A 16399-nucleotide genomic window follows, 5' to 3' on the forward strand; every position below is an offset into this window, starting at 1 on the left:
TTGGCCAGCCTCTCCCCAGCTGTCCCTGGCTGTCCAATCGCAGTTCAGTCCGCAAAACCAGTTGCGTTCCACTCTACTGAACGCCCATCACGTTGCGCACATGGATCGGGTCGAGGTGACCACGCCACACCCAGCAGCCCGAGGCAGCGTGCCTGTGCTGGAGGAGCGGCTTGTGTAACAGCTGTATCAGCCAGTGGCACCGACGGCAGCCAGTTGCGCCAGCACCGTGCCTAGTTGAAATGTCCAGTACGCAGAGGAGGCGGCGCATGCAGCGGCCTCTCAGCGCGACAGGGGCCGAGAAATAGTTGAGGATATTCGGACACAGTTTGTGAACGACAGTGTTCACACGCGTATGTTTTTGCCGTAGCTGTAGCCACTATTTGGAGGAATGAGAGGCGTATGCTCGGCTCTTAAAATGGGATTGTTTTTGCACGCTGTTGGCTCTGTCACCCCCACCGAGTCCGCAGAGGTAAGGTTGAAGCAGTCAAAAACAAGGCTCTCTCTCACACACAGGGCTGTTAGCTAGCGAGCTACCCGGCTAAGAGAGCAAACTGCTCAGCTAAACACACATTGACTTATTAAAACAACGAGCACGGTCGTGACTACGGCACACTTTATCTGTTGTCGTGAGATATTGTCTGGTTTTAACTCCCACTGTGCTGTCAAGAAAGATGTTAGCATGCTTGCTAAGTTCGGATGCTAGCTGCGATAGCTAACTTACCTAGCATCGTTGAAGGAAAGGGGCACTCATGAGTCAGGGCCTTGCTCTGTTGTGTTTATGGGAGAGGATTTGACATTTGGGTTGGAATTGAGTCGCATAACAAAAGCAGTTCTTCAGGTATGAATGCAGCCTCACAGGTAGACATAACAGCTGACACGCGCTTATTGCTACATGAGTTTTGTGGTATTGTTTACCAGCAACAAAGACAAAACTTCTTTGCTCATGAACCTACAGTTATTCTCTGTCAACATAGTGTTAGATGTTATTGTCAGTGTGTTGACAGTGACATAGTTATAATATTCTCCTACCTGTAGACCCAGTCATCAGGTCTTGATCCATGATAGAAATAATAGAAATTAAAGGACAAGTTCACCCAAAAATTAAAAATGAAGTCATTGTCTACTCACCCATATGCAGATTGAAAGTTGGGTGAAGCTTTGTAGTCCGCAAAACATTTCTGCAGCCGGAACAAAATATGAACATAAGTTTTGCGGACTATGAAACTTCATCTGACTTTCCGTCGGCATGGGGGTGAACACATAGTGACAGAATTTGTATTTGTGGGTGAACTTATCCTTTAATATGTCAAGAAAATGACTACTGTATTGCTAAGTGTTGGGGTGTCTTCTTATTTAGTGCACAGCTTCCTAACTTTCTCTTTTTACTTTTGATGTACACCTCCGCAGATTATGGGGTGACTGTAATGGCAGTCACGGTGATTTGTAGGGGATCAGAATACAAATCTTAACTCTGAAATGATAGGGCTGAACTTAGTCCACAATACAGCCAAGAGTCCACTTGTCACGTTTTAGTTTCAGTTGGGGTGAATTCACATTGTCGCCTTTGAGGAGCTAAAAATAAGAAATCTGCTTTAAGTAACTGTCTTTTCTCCCAAAGGAATTGCACTTGCAAAGAGGTATATCATTAAATACTCATTCTGAGCAGTGTTCCTCTCTGATCCTACATGTTTTGGAGACATGCAGTGGCTGCCATATTACATATTGTTGTGTTTGTTATGACTACACTTAAGCATGTTTAATGGTGGGTGAGTTGATGTAATTAGTCAGCATCCAGTACAGTTCCTTATCATTATTTGAATGTCATGTAGTAGAGGGTATATTTAGTCAGCCATTACTCTTGGTCATATGTTTGTTGAGTTAAAACTTTAAGGAGCATCCACGGTGGCCCTAAGGGTCAAAACACATTGACATTTCTGAAATGTTGTTGTTGAAAGGTTGTTTTGTTTTTGTGTTTTGTGAAAATGTTGCTGTGTTTTGACCCTTAGGGCCACCATAGCAATAATAGTGCATTGAAATGTGCCAAAACTGAGATATACAGTACTTGTAGGTATAATGCTTTTTTGATGTGCTAATGATTCTTGAACCATGTATTGAAAATCATAAAAAGCAAAGCAGTGAGTGACTTTATTAGTATGACAGAGATAAAACTTTAAACTTACAAACCACTAAATAAGTATAATGTAGGTTTTTTGTTGTTGTAATGTTATATCACACATTTTTGACTTGACATTAGCATGACTACAGACTCACATGTTTCAGAGCTACTTCTTCATGAGCTAGACTGAATAGAAACTATCATCCAAGAAAGAAATCATAATAGTATCATTTTGCCCATCATTGGCTCCCCCATTACTGTTGTTCTTCTTTGATTTGGAAGAAGTAGGCTACATATGCAAATCAATGACTGATGTGCTATGGACCTTTTTCTTGCCAGTACTGTACATATTAGCAATTTGTCATCTAAATCCTTGTGAGAAAGTAGGAAAAACTTATGTTAGTACCCATTCCAGGACTTGAACAGTCCTTTCATACAAGATAAGTATGGACTAATGGTCTAATTTGGGTTTCTGCTTTTTTTCTGGGCTAAAAACATCCCATTACTATTGTTATCACATGTGGTTACACGTGCAGTGTCCGTTTGTTATCAGTGCATGCATGTGTTATAAAACAACACATACTGGCAGTTATTTAACATTATTTCAAGAAGAACTTGGTGAAAGGTGAACATATACACATTCACTGCTGCTAGATATCACACAATAAAGTTGGGGGGGGGGGGGTTTCTTACCAGGCCGCTTTGTTGAAAATGGATGTCATACACTCGCATGCACACGCGATTGGACCGGCTGCCAAAACAAAGAGGAGAGAAGCTCAGATCACAACAAACAACACACAACACAGTGTGATGTCATTACTCCACTTTATCTTTACATGGCAAATATTTGTTTGCTGTTTTATTCATTTTCACAATCTCATATATTTAACCTTTTAAGAAGTAAGATTATATGTGGGAATAGTAAAATGTCATTTATGTAAAGGTGATGCTTCTGGGACACAAATGTTGCATCACATGGCCGTGATCTTTAACTGCTGCGTTCATCCTTCAAACACTCCATACAGCACAGAGTCATCTATATTCTATCCGAGTCACAGCATTATCGTAACCAGTGATCCCATGTTACTGTCAGGCATTATGACCAACATTTCTCAGTAGCTCTGTTCTCATTGGCACAGCATATATTTTCCACTCCATGATCCAGTCTAATATTTAGTCACTGTGGTGTGTTCAGGGGCAACAACTTTGCAGATTCTTTGTTTCTTCACACGGCCAGTTATAGTAACGGTAGGAAACCAAAGACTATGAGGGGAAATGCATGATGTTTTGACTGAGAGCTTGTAAAGCTGAGTTAACTACTACAGTCACATGACATCATGAGGTAAGATCAAGCTAACCGACAAGCCAGGGATCATAGACACCCTCGACCACACACACACGCACGCACACACACACACACACACACACACACACAGACCATAAATGCTTAAAAGCTGTTGTTATTTCTGAGGAAAATTAGGACCATCATTTCTTGTGGTGGTTTCAGTGGTGGTTTCCAGCAATTTTAAAATGTCATGTTTGTACATATGTGCCTACTGTGCAAAATCACCTGTCTTGAAAAAAAGGATAAAGTCTCCTTTAATTATAGGACATTTCGATATCTATTACCAATTAATAGCACAATTGATCGTTTAGTCTATAAAAGTGTGAAAAACACTCACCACATCTTTCCCAGAGCCCAAAGTGACATTTTAAATTAGCTTCTTTTGTCCAACCAACAGTCCAAAACCCAAAGACTCCTCATTTACTGTCACAAATGCCGAAGAAAATTAGCAAATCCTTATATTTAAGAAGCTGGAACCAAAAAATGTTTGACATGTTTGCTTAGATTAGCATCTTAGATCAAGAAACTGAAACAAGTCCAGTTGCCTACGATACCGCACCTAGATTTACCATGACCTGGATGACCGAGAACCTTCATCAGCATCTTAGATGCATCAAAATACTCATTGATATACATAACAGACAAAAAAGTATTTCAATATGTGTGAAATATAAGTATTGATAGTCCACCATGAATGTTCTGCTTTTACTCTCTCGAAGCACCAACAGTTCTCTGTCAAACATGATTGTCATTAAAGGTGCGTTGTGAAAAGTTTTAGTTAAATACATTCAAGAATAACCCAAATTTTCAACACATCTAAAGAACTAACATTTTTGATGTTATGTCTATGCATTATTGCAGAGATATCGTCACAGTCCAAAGCTTTTGTGCTAACGGTGTAAACACCGACACTCCCCCACTGCTCCGAGCTACAGTCTAGACCACCAGCTGCATGGCTAACTGAGCTAACTAGCTAATAACAGCTAAAGTTAACAGCAGTTAGCAGTTACTTTGGTGATATGCTGTCCCCTGCTTGTTTGTAGAGTTTAAATTTGACAGGTGGCCAATTCTTACATATTGCACCATTTAGATTGTAAAAGCTAGAGTGTGTCTACATCCTGTGGTAACACTTTATAATAACCATCATTATTACATGGAAAATTTACAGTTAATTAAACTGGAGTTATTTAACTGTTAAGACAGTGAAACTCTTTACAAGCCATTTATTAAGAAATTGTAAAGGTTTATAAATAGTAGTGGCAACTTTATAATAGACATCCTAATAATGTTTATTAACCACATTTTAATTAAGTATTACTTTACCATTTATTAATGATGGTTATGATAAGTGTAACCTTTTGTATGTAAAAGTTCTTGAGTTGTTGAAATGTGGAAGAGACGTTCTCCAGGGGAACGTCCTGTATTAACGGTCGCTAGAAATGCGTCTGCAGTGTTTAGTTCTGCGCAACCTTGATGACTATGAAAGAGCACCTTTCTTTGTTGCGGGACAGAATAATAAATAAGGGGTCAGCGAGGTCTTTACGTGCATCAGCTAACCTGCCAAGTTCTACAGGCCCGTGCTAAGTGGATCAACTCTGACTGTGCGGTCAAGAATTAACTAAGAACTGTAGCCACTTATCTCCGGGAGCTGCATTCGATAGTCGCCAGGGGATTTTTTTGAACTGTTCCCATTGTCTGCTCATTTCAACAGCTTCTCATTATTGAGGTTGATTATTTTCTAACGCCGCAATAATTTCTGGGACGGTAACCAAATCCGCCTTTAATCTGGTGGTATAGCATAAGAGAGGTGGATTGTTTCATTGCCGCCTGTTTGGACGGGGGACAGAGGAATCTAGTTCGTCCAGATTCTTCGCTCGGTCATCGTCTGTCTCACAGGATCAGTAAAAAGTAACTAGTTAACTCAGGAACGGACCTTGATTTAGTCAGGCTAAGCCATTTGATTGACCTCATCAGCTCATTATTTTCTGCCACACAAGTTAGTTTTACTTTGTTGAGTCCCGTGCGTGTCAAAGATTAGATGGAGCCCTTTTTTTCTTTCCGAAGGCCTGTTTGTGAAATCCTGACCCCCTTCAGTACTCTGCTATCTTTATGCAGCACAGGCTGAAGACCCAAACAAACTAGATGCTTATCGGTATCGAGTTGCAAAAAGTGCTCAGCCTGCCGAGCGCGCAGCATATGGCTGTACTTGAGGAGTTGGTGAGTCAGTGAAAACAGCTGAAGTTATCAGAGACAAAGCGGTGGAACAGAACATCATGTGTTTATTACACAGAGAATTAAACCCCTCCATGTTTTGATGGGCTTTTAAAAAAAATGTCATGTTGATAAGGTAGAAACAGCTGCTGAGAAGTGAGTCATCTCTCAGATTTGAGGTCACAGTTAATGTCAGCAGTTTGGTTTGTGCTGATCCGGAGTGACGAATCATTCCTGTGTTACCGCTCTGTGTCTGGCTTTCTCTGAGCTTTTCCTGCCGTTCTCTCCCTGCCTCACACTTTACATGCACGCACACACACACACACATGCACCTCTCACCACCCTGTACGCCTTATTATCATGCAGCGGCCCAGCTAGGAACTCGCTCTCCGCTGCTGCTTGGAAATTTCCGTAGAGCAATCCTTGTCCACTGTTTGGGCCTGGATTGAAGTTGTGTGTGTGTGTGTGTGTGTGTGTGTGTGTGTGTGTGTGTGTGTGTGTGTGTGTGTGTGTGTGTGTTTGTGTGTGTGTGTGTGTGTGTGTGTGGACAGCGAGGAGGAGAGAGAGGGGGAGAGAGAGGGGGAGAGAGAGTGAGAGTATGTCTGAGAGCTATTTGAGTTTTTTTCTTCTGTGGGATAATGACCCATGAGGTGGAGGGACTTGTCTGGGATTTTTGGACCCTGGATCACCATGCTTCGCAATCTGGGACCTGCACCGGTAATCTTTCGAGAGCAAAACTATCCTTTGGCGAGCTAATCATTAAGCCAATCTAGAAGAAAACATCTGAGGGATCATTCCTGGAAAAATCCATAGACCTTTCTCATGAGAGGATCGCAATTACAGAGCTCCCTCTTCTAGTCTTTAGGGACTATGCAGATCTGTCTGATACGGTTATCATCTCCTGTGACCTTTCACAGCTTAACTTTTTCTCTGGTGTGATGGACATGCTTAGTCAGGTAAACTTTTGATCAGGCAGTGCTGTTAGTTTATTGACAGTTGAAACATGTAACAGGCTGTTGGAGTGGAGACAGATGCCTTATTGATTTTGGATGAAAGTGGACTGTTGTGTCAGACCCCGATTGAACAGAAATCTGAATCTAAAATAGTGTTTTAGATCTTGTGCAGAATAGTGACTGGTTTTGCGCTGGCTGCCATTCAAAAATTGGCACTTGATATGGGCCTTGAACACTGATGTAATTCCAGCAGCTTACCAGCACAAGTGGCTAGGACTTGTTTACTCCAGATTCATAGCTAAGTATAAATGTTGGCTACTGGATGTATGCAGTGATATTATTATTCTAAGGCGAAGATCAAAATAGCTGCACCCCAATTCTGTACTATGTACTAACTGTACAAAGCATGTACTGTGCACTATAATGATTAAAGTATACTGTTTGTTTGTAATTAGTATGCAAGAAATCAACTCTAGCTTTTTATACCATAAATGTCAACATTTTTTACAACAGGAAATAATACAATACCTGTGCTATGAGACATCAAATATGACTCCCATTAAACATACATTGCCATCTGGTACAGCAGTGTACAGGGCTGCACAAATGTCACATCATCATGATTCTAAAAGTTTTCTCAGTAGAAATGAAAATTGTGATGCAAAAATGATCAGTCACACTAATCATGAATCAAATCGCAATCATAATATCTGTCAAAATAATCATAAAATAGGACTTTTATAACCATGTCAATCAACCGTAATTGTGTACATTCACAGCACACTTGAGGAGGAAATGAAGTATTCATGCTAACTCTTCGTACTGTATTTTCCCTTTTTTCCAGTGTGTACATGAACATCTTGGGCGACTTAAAACCTTTTCTGAAATATGCGTTGATATATGGAACTGGGACACTGCATGTTTCAGCAAACTGAAGATAGACGGACATGATGAACTAACTCCAGAACAATTTAAATCACAAACAGACAACATTTTGACATGTCACTGTAGGGAAAGCACAGATGTAAATAATGCTATTTACAATGGCTGAATTTTATGCTACATGACACTGTCACACTGTCATGGGCTCACCGGGTACCTTGAACAGAACACCCAGGCTTTTTCTACCACAGTCAGACAAAATGCAAGAACAAGAAGGGACACCATTGAAATCCTTGACAGTTTTAAAGGGAAAAAAATCAAGGCATTGAAAGTCTTCTTTAAAACAGACAAGTAACCAAAATGCTTGAATTAAAATACTTTGTGTGCATGAGTTCTTGAAGTCAAATGATTCAGTTATGGCAAGCGAGAAAGCTAACGTTGGCGAACCTTAAAGCCTGCTCGTTCTCATTATGAAATTCTCAGTTTTCTAATTAACCTTGAACTGTGTCTTGAACTATGCCATGTCCGGTCCTTGAATTTTTAGGGAATTTGGCCTGGAAAGTCCTTGAAAAGTGCTTGAATGTGATGTAGTAGCAGCTTTAGCTCCTAGTGAGAACATGGTGCTCCAACGATGACAGTACAGACCACTATGGTTGTGTGGGCTGTAAGGAGCGACGAGGGTTTTAGTAGCTGCATGTTTTTATCTTGCTACAGTGGACCATGAAATGAAACTAAAAATAAAGCTAAAATGAAACATTTCCTGTAGATCTAAGGAGAGGAAAAAGGAGGAAAGGGGAAAAGGAGAGGATCAAAATGTATCTGGACAGGAACAGACAAATAATACAAAAATTAAGACAAACTGCAATGTTTTAATTCTAGTGGGCAGATGGATGCACTTTGTCAGAGTGTTTGTGGTGCATCATTATGTGAGCAGCTCTCCAAAAGTACAAAAGTCTTATGGCCTTAGTTTTTACATTTTTTTTCTCTCTACCAAGCTCTGAGAACACTCGGCTAGACTGCATATTTAGTGGCTGAAAGTAACATGATTTAACCTAAAACCACCTCACACAGGCGATCCGAATATACTGTACAGTAACTTGTTATTTAGCTGTACTTGTAGTGCAAAAACAAGTATTTCAGTTCGGTGTAAAGCACTGGACAAATGTAATTTCATCCTGTGTTATCAAAAAATAAAACATTAAACACGGTGGGGGGGCCTGGTTATTCTTTTGTCGGCGCTGCACACCGTAACCAGATCCCTCGAGATGGTGTTTTATTTTTTGGAAAGCTGAGATGTTGATAATACATTCTTCTTAAAGTGTCCCTGCTCATCTCTTGCAGAGCCTACTGCACTGTGAAGGCGTCAACAACCAGAGCTACATCTGTGAGTCCGGACACTGCTGCGGGGAGTCTCAGTGCTGCAGCTACTACTATGAGCTCTGGTGTAAGTATCCTGCTTTTACTTCATTTTCCTTTTTTTCTTCACCCCTCTCCACTCCGTCTTCCCCTGTATCCACAATATTATGCTCCAGTTTTATTCTATTTTCTCTGACTTTTTCAAAAATAAATGACTCTTGTCACACCTTTAATGGGATATTGTCACATTGTCAGTAGCGTCGGATAATGTACAGTAGCGTATTTAGCTACCTCATTTATTCGGTTGCTACAGACGATGAGGTGATGAACAATCTGAAAAGCTCTGAAGCTTATTAATCTCATTATTAGCCTCATCACCAGGCTGTGCTGTGTGGAAGGGCTTCTTTTCTGATTATGGGTTTATTTCTGGTTCCAGTACATGAAATCTTTCTGAGTGCATATTACTTACAACTAGTGAGTGTAGTTTATTATTGACAGTTTTTGAATGTAGGCTGAGAATTCAGTCAGATGGGGAAAGAGCACTGGTGTGCAGAGGAAGTGGAATGCAGAAACACTGAACATGCACAAACATTACCAAGGTACATGAGCAGGACATTGTCAGTGCTCTTTGATATACAAACTGTGTAATGGTGACACATTTCTAAGTTTCTTCAAACCTAGTTAAGCATTTCTGTGCTGCACTTTCTTGTTACTTATCGGCCAATATATCTGCAGTGAGCTAGTATGGGCAGATTTATCGGTCTTTCTCTAGTACTAACTTTGACCAACATAATTGGACTGGGCTCATTTTTTCCACTGCTTTCTGTTTATTGTTTGGCTCTTAGGATTTCTAAAAATAAATTGTTGGATAATTTGTAGGAAAGGTTGTGGTAGTGCTTGACAATAGGATGTAAAAACTGTACTTGAATGAATTGTGACAGTATGTACATTTGGGTAGGTATACATACATAATGTAATTTATTAATGAGCTAAAGAACATGGCACTCCTGTTTTCTGGTTTGAATATAACTCACCCTTTGTTGAATTCATGCAGTGGTAGAATGGCAGCCATGTGGCCAATAAATGTTAACTGTAATAATCAACCACAATGATAAAGTGGCTGGAACAGAAGAAGACATATTTAACATCGTAATCCATGTGGAGTCATGAATATATTTGAAGGCATTTGATGGCATGGTGTAACATGCAAGAAAATATTAACCTAACTGAAATTAATCTTGATGTCCGCAGCAGCAGGAATGCATTGTACTGAGTGGCATATTGAACAGTTTACATTCTTATTCCCTGTAGTCCTTGAAGAAAAGTTCCCACATTTTTTTGGCGTCCCACTCATTTCAAACCCACAGTAAACACAAACTGGGACGCTTCTGAAGCCTCACTCAGTTTTTGTTCAGTGCTGCTGTTCAGACTGGATTCTAGATAGGACAGTTTCACAAGTAATTCCTTTAGTAGATATTAAGGTCTTCGTTCCGTATTGAAAAATTGTTGTTAAGCAATCACACTGTGTTTAGTTGTTTTCGTCACTGTGTTTACTTAAGTCTTCCCTTATTCTTTGCTATTTATTTTTCTGCTAGGTTGAAGCAGAATATTTTGACATTTGTATAAATATGTCTCCCAAAGTGAGAAAGTTCAGCGTGTGATACAGCCGTAGTGTCAAATAATGGGGTGCTCCAGAGAGAAAGAACTTGGAGAGACTATAAATCTGTCGGTGATTTGTCTAAGTGATATGAACAGTTTTGGACCTCTCAGTGGCGATTGAATTGATACTGTGCCATGAAATTCATAATACAACACATGCTTGCAAACAGTATCCTTGCATATGAATGTTTCACTATGTCAGAACCAGATGTTGGCAGTATGTCATCTCCAGTGTTTGTGTTAGCAGCAGGCATTTTATGTAATATAGCCAGAAACTTGTACAGTAAAACATTCTTTCCCCTTTAGATCCATTTATCACCTGTTGACTTTATTTTAAAATATCAAGCAAACAATCACATTAACACTTTTTTCCATTTTGTCAGAGTTCCACTGGCAACACTACATGACCGTGTTGATCTTTCTCTCACTGTAGGGTTTTGGTTGGTTTGGGCGATCATCTTCATATTGAGCTGCTGCTGCGTGTGTCACCACCGCCGCACCAAACACCGGCTGCAGCAGCAGCAACGGCAGCACGAGATCAACCTCATCGCTTACCGCGAAGCACACAACTACCCCTCTGTGCCCTTCTACTTCAGTGAGAGCTCCCACTCGAACACACACAACACGATGATTGAAGTATTAACTTTTTTGTGGTGTTTGCATTTCAAAAAATGATTTTGAATTCTATCTAAAACGTAGAACTGATGAGTACTGAGTACTTAAAGCTGCACAAACCAAGACTTTCATATTCTATATGGTGTGACACAGGTTGTTTGCAGTGACACACCTCAGAGTTAAATCACCTGACTCTGCAGTTCTGCTCTGCTAACGTCTTTCAGCCCACTGTTTTGGTTTTCTAGCCTACAGCTTTATGTTTTGGTTCAGTCTCACAGCAAGCAAAAAGTTCTGATGAACCCACCGTGCGCTACCTGCCCAGCACCAAACAACAGACAGACAAGTTATCGACTAGCTCATAAACAAAGCGCAGCATCAAGCACCTAAAGAGTCAGGTATTTTTCTCATGAGTTGGTGGAGACCAAAACAGAGCTAAAAGTAGAGTCAATATTAGACAGGTGGAGGCATCCCCAGATGAATGCTAATGTTGTTCTGTGTCAGCTGAGTGTGTAGCGAGACAACTGTTTGCTAACAAGTTTACTACAATAGCTATATTAAGCAATAACATTATCGTTGTTTTTACAGCTTGGAGGTGCTGCCACCAAGTGGTACAAAATAAATAGTTTCCAAAAAATAGATGAAGTACTACTCAGTGAACATCCAGTCACACCAACTACTGTTAGCATTGTAATGACAGAAGCAAGTTCATTTTATACATAGAAAATAAATGTTGACAAAAACAAACAAAAAATTCTTGATTGATGATAAACTATAAACCAAGCCTAGTGTAATATTTGTTGAGATGATATTTTTTCATGTTGGTTTGCTCCTCATTTTCATATCAGCTGTAGTGAGTAAAAAAGGCCTCCTGGTCAGATGGTTTAATCCATGTTGATGAATACTAAGTATTAACAGTGCAAATAAATTATGCCTATTAATTATCCCCTATTAGTAAAAACAGATAATCAATGAAGCCGCCTAGGTAATTTGTTGACATTGTATTAATTGTTAGGTCCTTAAATCTGTTTGTATACATATCTATGATCCCATTACCAGGCCTACCAGCTGTAGTGTATGACATATATTTGTGTCAGGTCAGTTGTACTTCGTTGTACTTGTCTGTTTACATCAATCTAAGGCATCTCAGACTAGTGACAAGCAAAGCAGTGCTGCCTGGCTCAACTGTAATATTTGCATTGAGAAGTATCCCTGGTTTCTCACAGCTTCAGAACCTTCCCTGTTTGCATGCCCCAGTTTTCAGTAAACGGCCAGCATTGCTCTCTTGGTACCTTGCCAGTGTTGCAACACTATCCCAGTGCTGCAACAGCCCTCGGCACAGAATTGACCCAGAAATTAGCTTGTTTTGTGACATTTCTCCCCTTGTTGCTTTGGGAATGCTTGAACAGTGGACTGGAAAGTTCAGTAAGGTCACACTGACATCTTTAGAGGTCACACAGGAAAAATGACACTAATACTGTAAATGTTTTGTACCGTTTGTTTTCTTGTAGTCAGCAAAATTGTGCTATTTTTCCCCTCAAAGCTGATTTTTATCTCATCAGGGTTTCTGCCAAACTACCTCCTGCCTGATTATGAAGAGGTGGTCAACCGGCCACCGACTCCTCCCCCTCCCTATAGTGCCTTACACACAGGCCCAACCTCAGTGGCCTCGAGTCCACTGGCTCCTGAGCAGCAGGAGGGACACTGTCCGACCATCCAGCCCACTCCGGTGCCTCCGGTCTCTGACAGTCTGTGCTGTAGATCCAGCACAGAGGAACCGCAACCTCCCAACTTAGACTTTAGGCCAAAGCCTGACAACAAGCCTATGCAGACAGCACAAGATCCAGGCGTGATACTGCTGTCAGATGAGCTCAACAGGGAGGGACTTACCAGCCAGGAGAAAAGAAGTGGGAGTGGGGACGAGTCCTGCAAGGACCCCCTGCTGAAGGACCTGTCAGAGGGTTGCGCTGAGGACAAAGACCGACTCCCCAATGGACGGAGGAGGCGATTCACAGGGGACTCTGGGATTGAGGTGTGTGTGTGCGGCACGCGTGGGAGCAGCGGTTTTAGTGGAGCTGGAGGGACAGGCAAGGAGTTGAGGGAGCTCGAGAGCCTGTTGGGGCGCGGGGGAGATGAGGAGGAGGACGAGGCTGATGAGGAGGCGGGCGACTTCTGCGACAGCTGCGGTCATCGAGCCTCCTTCAGTGTGGAGGAGGAGCAGGCGCTGGGCGGGACGGAGAGGCGGGTCGCACGTGGGCCGTCGGGACCCCCTCAGCCGGCTCACCAAAACAGCAGCGCCTCGCTCCACCCTCCAGTGTGCCTCCTCCTCCACACCATCAACGAGCAGGAGGGTCCGCACCACAGCACCAGCACTGAGCCGCAGGGCTGAAACACACCTTTGTTTCAGGTCAGAGAGGGAAGGAGAGAGCATTTGGCACAGAGCATGGAGACTTTTGTATCTGAGCAGGTGTTTTATGTCTAAATACTTTCTAGGTGAGTATTTTTACGAATGTGTGCATCTTAGATAAAACAGGTGTGGGAGCAGGAAGTGGAATCTCAACAAAAAATGTTTAAGATCCAAAGGTTGAGAAGCCTGCTCCTCCCCACACTGGAACAGTGGCCTTAACCTGTGTATTTTGGGTTATATTTGGGCAGTACAAGCCCTTTTAACAGCCTGTGGTAATTGAGATTTCTCACACTGCACACACACTCACACACACACAGTCCTTCAGTTGTCCTTCTCATGCAACAGAAGCTACTGATACACAGTCAAAGACTTGATAGCTGAAGCTGTGACGTCAGGACAGGACAATCACTGCCCAGGATGAATGCAGCTCTCCTCATCAGGTGCTTGCAACAATTCTGCAGAGCTCTTCTTTGCAGGCAGGAAACCATGTAGTAGAAAAAAAAAAAAACACAGCAGGAACATTTTGGAAGAGTGCGATTATCACAGTGTGTGCTTATGCAAACTGATACTGTACAGGGACACTAGAACAAGACTGCGTGGGACGTCCCGTTAGACTTATGCTTCTAAAGTGCTTTTTCAGCGAACCGCTCTGCCTTGTGTCTGTTTTTGTTGCTCTCTATCTGCCTCACTAGTGATAGAGGAGTATAAGTGCATTAACAAATCTTTGTGTGAGCAGTTCCTTTTCTGCAAAAAAATTATATTTATCTTTATAAATGAAGCTTTTAGCTAAAAAAATCAAAACAGAAAATGCCTACGTTCATTAGTCAGTCTTAAATTGAAGTACATGATTAATCTCTTGCAACATCTGTAAGAAATCGACCTCTGTGAGTTGTTAGTAGGGAATGTAACAGATTCACTTCGTACACAATCATTTTTTCTTAGAATTATTTTTAATGAATGTTTATAGTATGTGCCTACCCAAAAAATGCGGAATCGTGATGAACAATGATAAGCTTCAGTGAAGCTGGGAGACCATGAGGAAAGCAGGTACCAAAAAACCAAGAAAAGATTATTAAGCTTCTTTAAGAGATTACAACTGAGTCGGGCAACGTCAGACCTCAAATGTTTGTGTCAGTCGCTTCAGTAGATCACCACCTTCACCAGCTGTACAGTAGAAAAACATGAACATTCACTCTCTTTGTATTGGATTTTCATATCAGCACAATTTTACCGTGCTTTTATTGTGGTATTCATCAATTGAACATGTTTAACAGCTTTTCAAAATATGGCTTGTTAACTGACTTTTACACCTGCCTATCTACATCATTTATCATCGTCATGTGCTGTTCAATCTGAGAGGAAATGCTTCTTTTAGTGTATGTGCATCGTTCTTCCATCATTTAAGGGATATTTATCCCTTACCCAACTTTATATGAAGGTAATTAATCCCATAATAGCCATAGTTGTGGAGCAAATGATGTTAGTATGTACACAGATTATTTGTAATAGAAGTATTTAACACAACAATTAAAAAAAAATGTCATTGAACATTGCTGCCATTTAGATAGAAAGAAAGAAAACCAAAACAAACATAAACAAAGAATGATGAATGATGAATAAGGTAATATAATAATAGGTTGATAGTTAATAGTTTGTTTGGTTTTTTATATCTGAATATTATAAAGATGCACGTGTTTTACAAGTACAAGTTAACAAGCAATATTTAAAATGCTGCACTATGGATAGAAAACAAACTGGAAACATTCAATTAATAAAAGTTATCAGTTCCATTAATGTGTCTTCTCTGTAAGATTCATCAGTCTGAACTGCCTTTAAAGAGCCTGAATGTTTTAAATTGAACCTTTTAATCCAAATCTTTCAGTAGCTGTTGATTGACGATGAATGTGCCATTAAAAATGCGACTGATGGTAAAATGACCATGCTGTGTGAAAACCTTTACAGATTTTTGTAAAAAGAAAAGAAATTGTTGCCCACTATCTGAAATTAACTGGAACTGATGCTACATGCCATCGTGTCATGCAAGTTGTATTTTTTTCAGACTTTTCTTGGAGAATGCACACGTCGCAATGTCTGCAAAGCACAAATATTTCAGCCATTGGTCTTACAGGTTTATATGCGCCCAGTAAAACAAGATGTCTCCCAAATGTCTAGCACAAGTTTAAATTGTGACACGAACTTTCTGTCTTATCAGTACAATGACTGTACTTAACCTGTCAACGCCTGAAGGCACTCTAAAGTGCTTTATGTGTTAATGCTTTTTGTGAGCTAGAAAACGTGTTATTGTGGTACACGTAGTACCAAAATTAGCTATTTTTCATATCCCCTGAATCCTTAAAAAGATTATTGGAACTGTATAAAACTTCAGAACCACTTTATATTTGCAGATTGTGTATAATATTCTGTAACATGTTCGTGAACCAAATAGTTGCTTTCATAATTTTTATTCAATCATTAGCTTTATTGTTTTGGACAGATTTTTGTTTCTCTCATTATGGGTATTTTTATTTTTTTCTGTGAAGAAAAGATATAACTTCTTTTGAGACTTAACCTGAAGTTGTTGGAAGGGTACGTTTGACTAACAATACAGTAGATGACTTGTTAACGTTATCAGGGGCCTCTCGCCAAAGACACGTTTTCTTTTATCACCAGTGTGTGTGAGGTGGATTTGCACATATCCTTTGAATGTTCTGATCATAAGCCATTTATTACAACAACCAAGATGGATGTATGTTCAATAAACATGCCCTTTGAAATTCAACACTGAGTGGAGTTTTTTTTTTTTTTGCGTGGAAAACTGGACTTGCATATCTCAAGACTTTGAATAAATAAATAATTAC

General features: G+C 40.5%; 1 protein-coding gene across 1 annotated transcript; it reads left to right on the top strand.

The window, feature by feature from the left end:
- The first annotated feature begins 96 nt into the window (after positions 1–96).
- wbp1lb (WW domain binding protein 1-like b) lies at positions 97–16320 on the top strand. The gene is made up of 4 exons (XM_073472942.1): positions 97–469; positions 8849–8951; positions 10956–11117; positions 12697–16320. Exons 1-4 carry the CDS (start codon positions 389–391, stop codon positions 13521–13523), a joined length of 1173 nt encoding a protein of 390 aa, XP_073329043.1. The 5' UTR covers positions 97–388; the 3' UTR covers positions 13524–16320.
- Positions 16321–16399: the final 79 nt, after the last annotated feature.

The sequence above is a fragment of the Pagrus major genome, chromosome 1, assembly GCF_040436345.1.
Source record: "Pagrus major chromosome 1, Pma_NU_1.0".
Taxonomy (NCBI): Eukaryota; Metazoa; Chordata; class Actinopteri; order Spariformes; family Sparidae; genus Pagrus; species Pagrus major.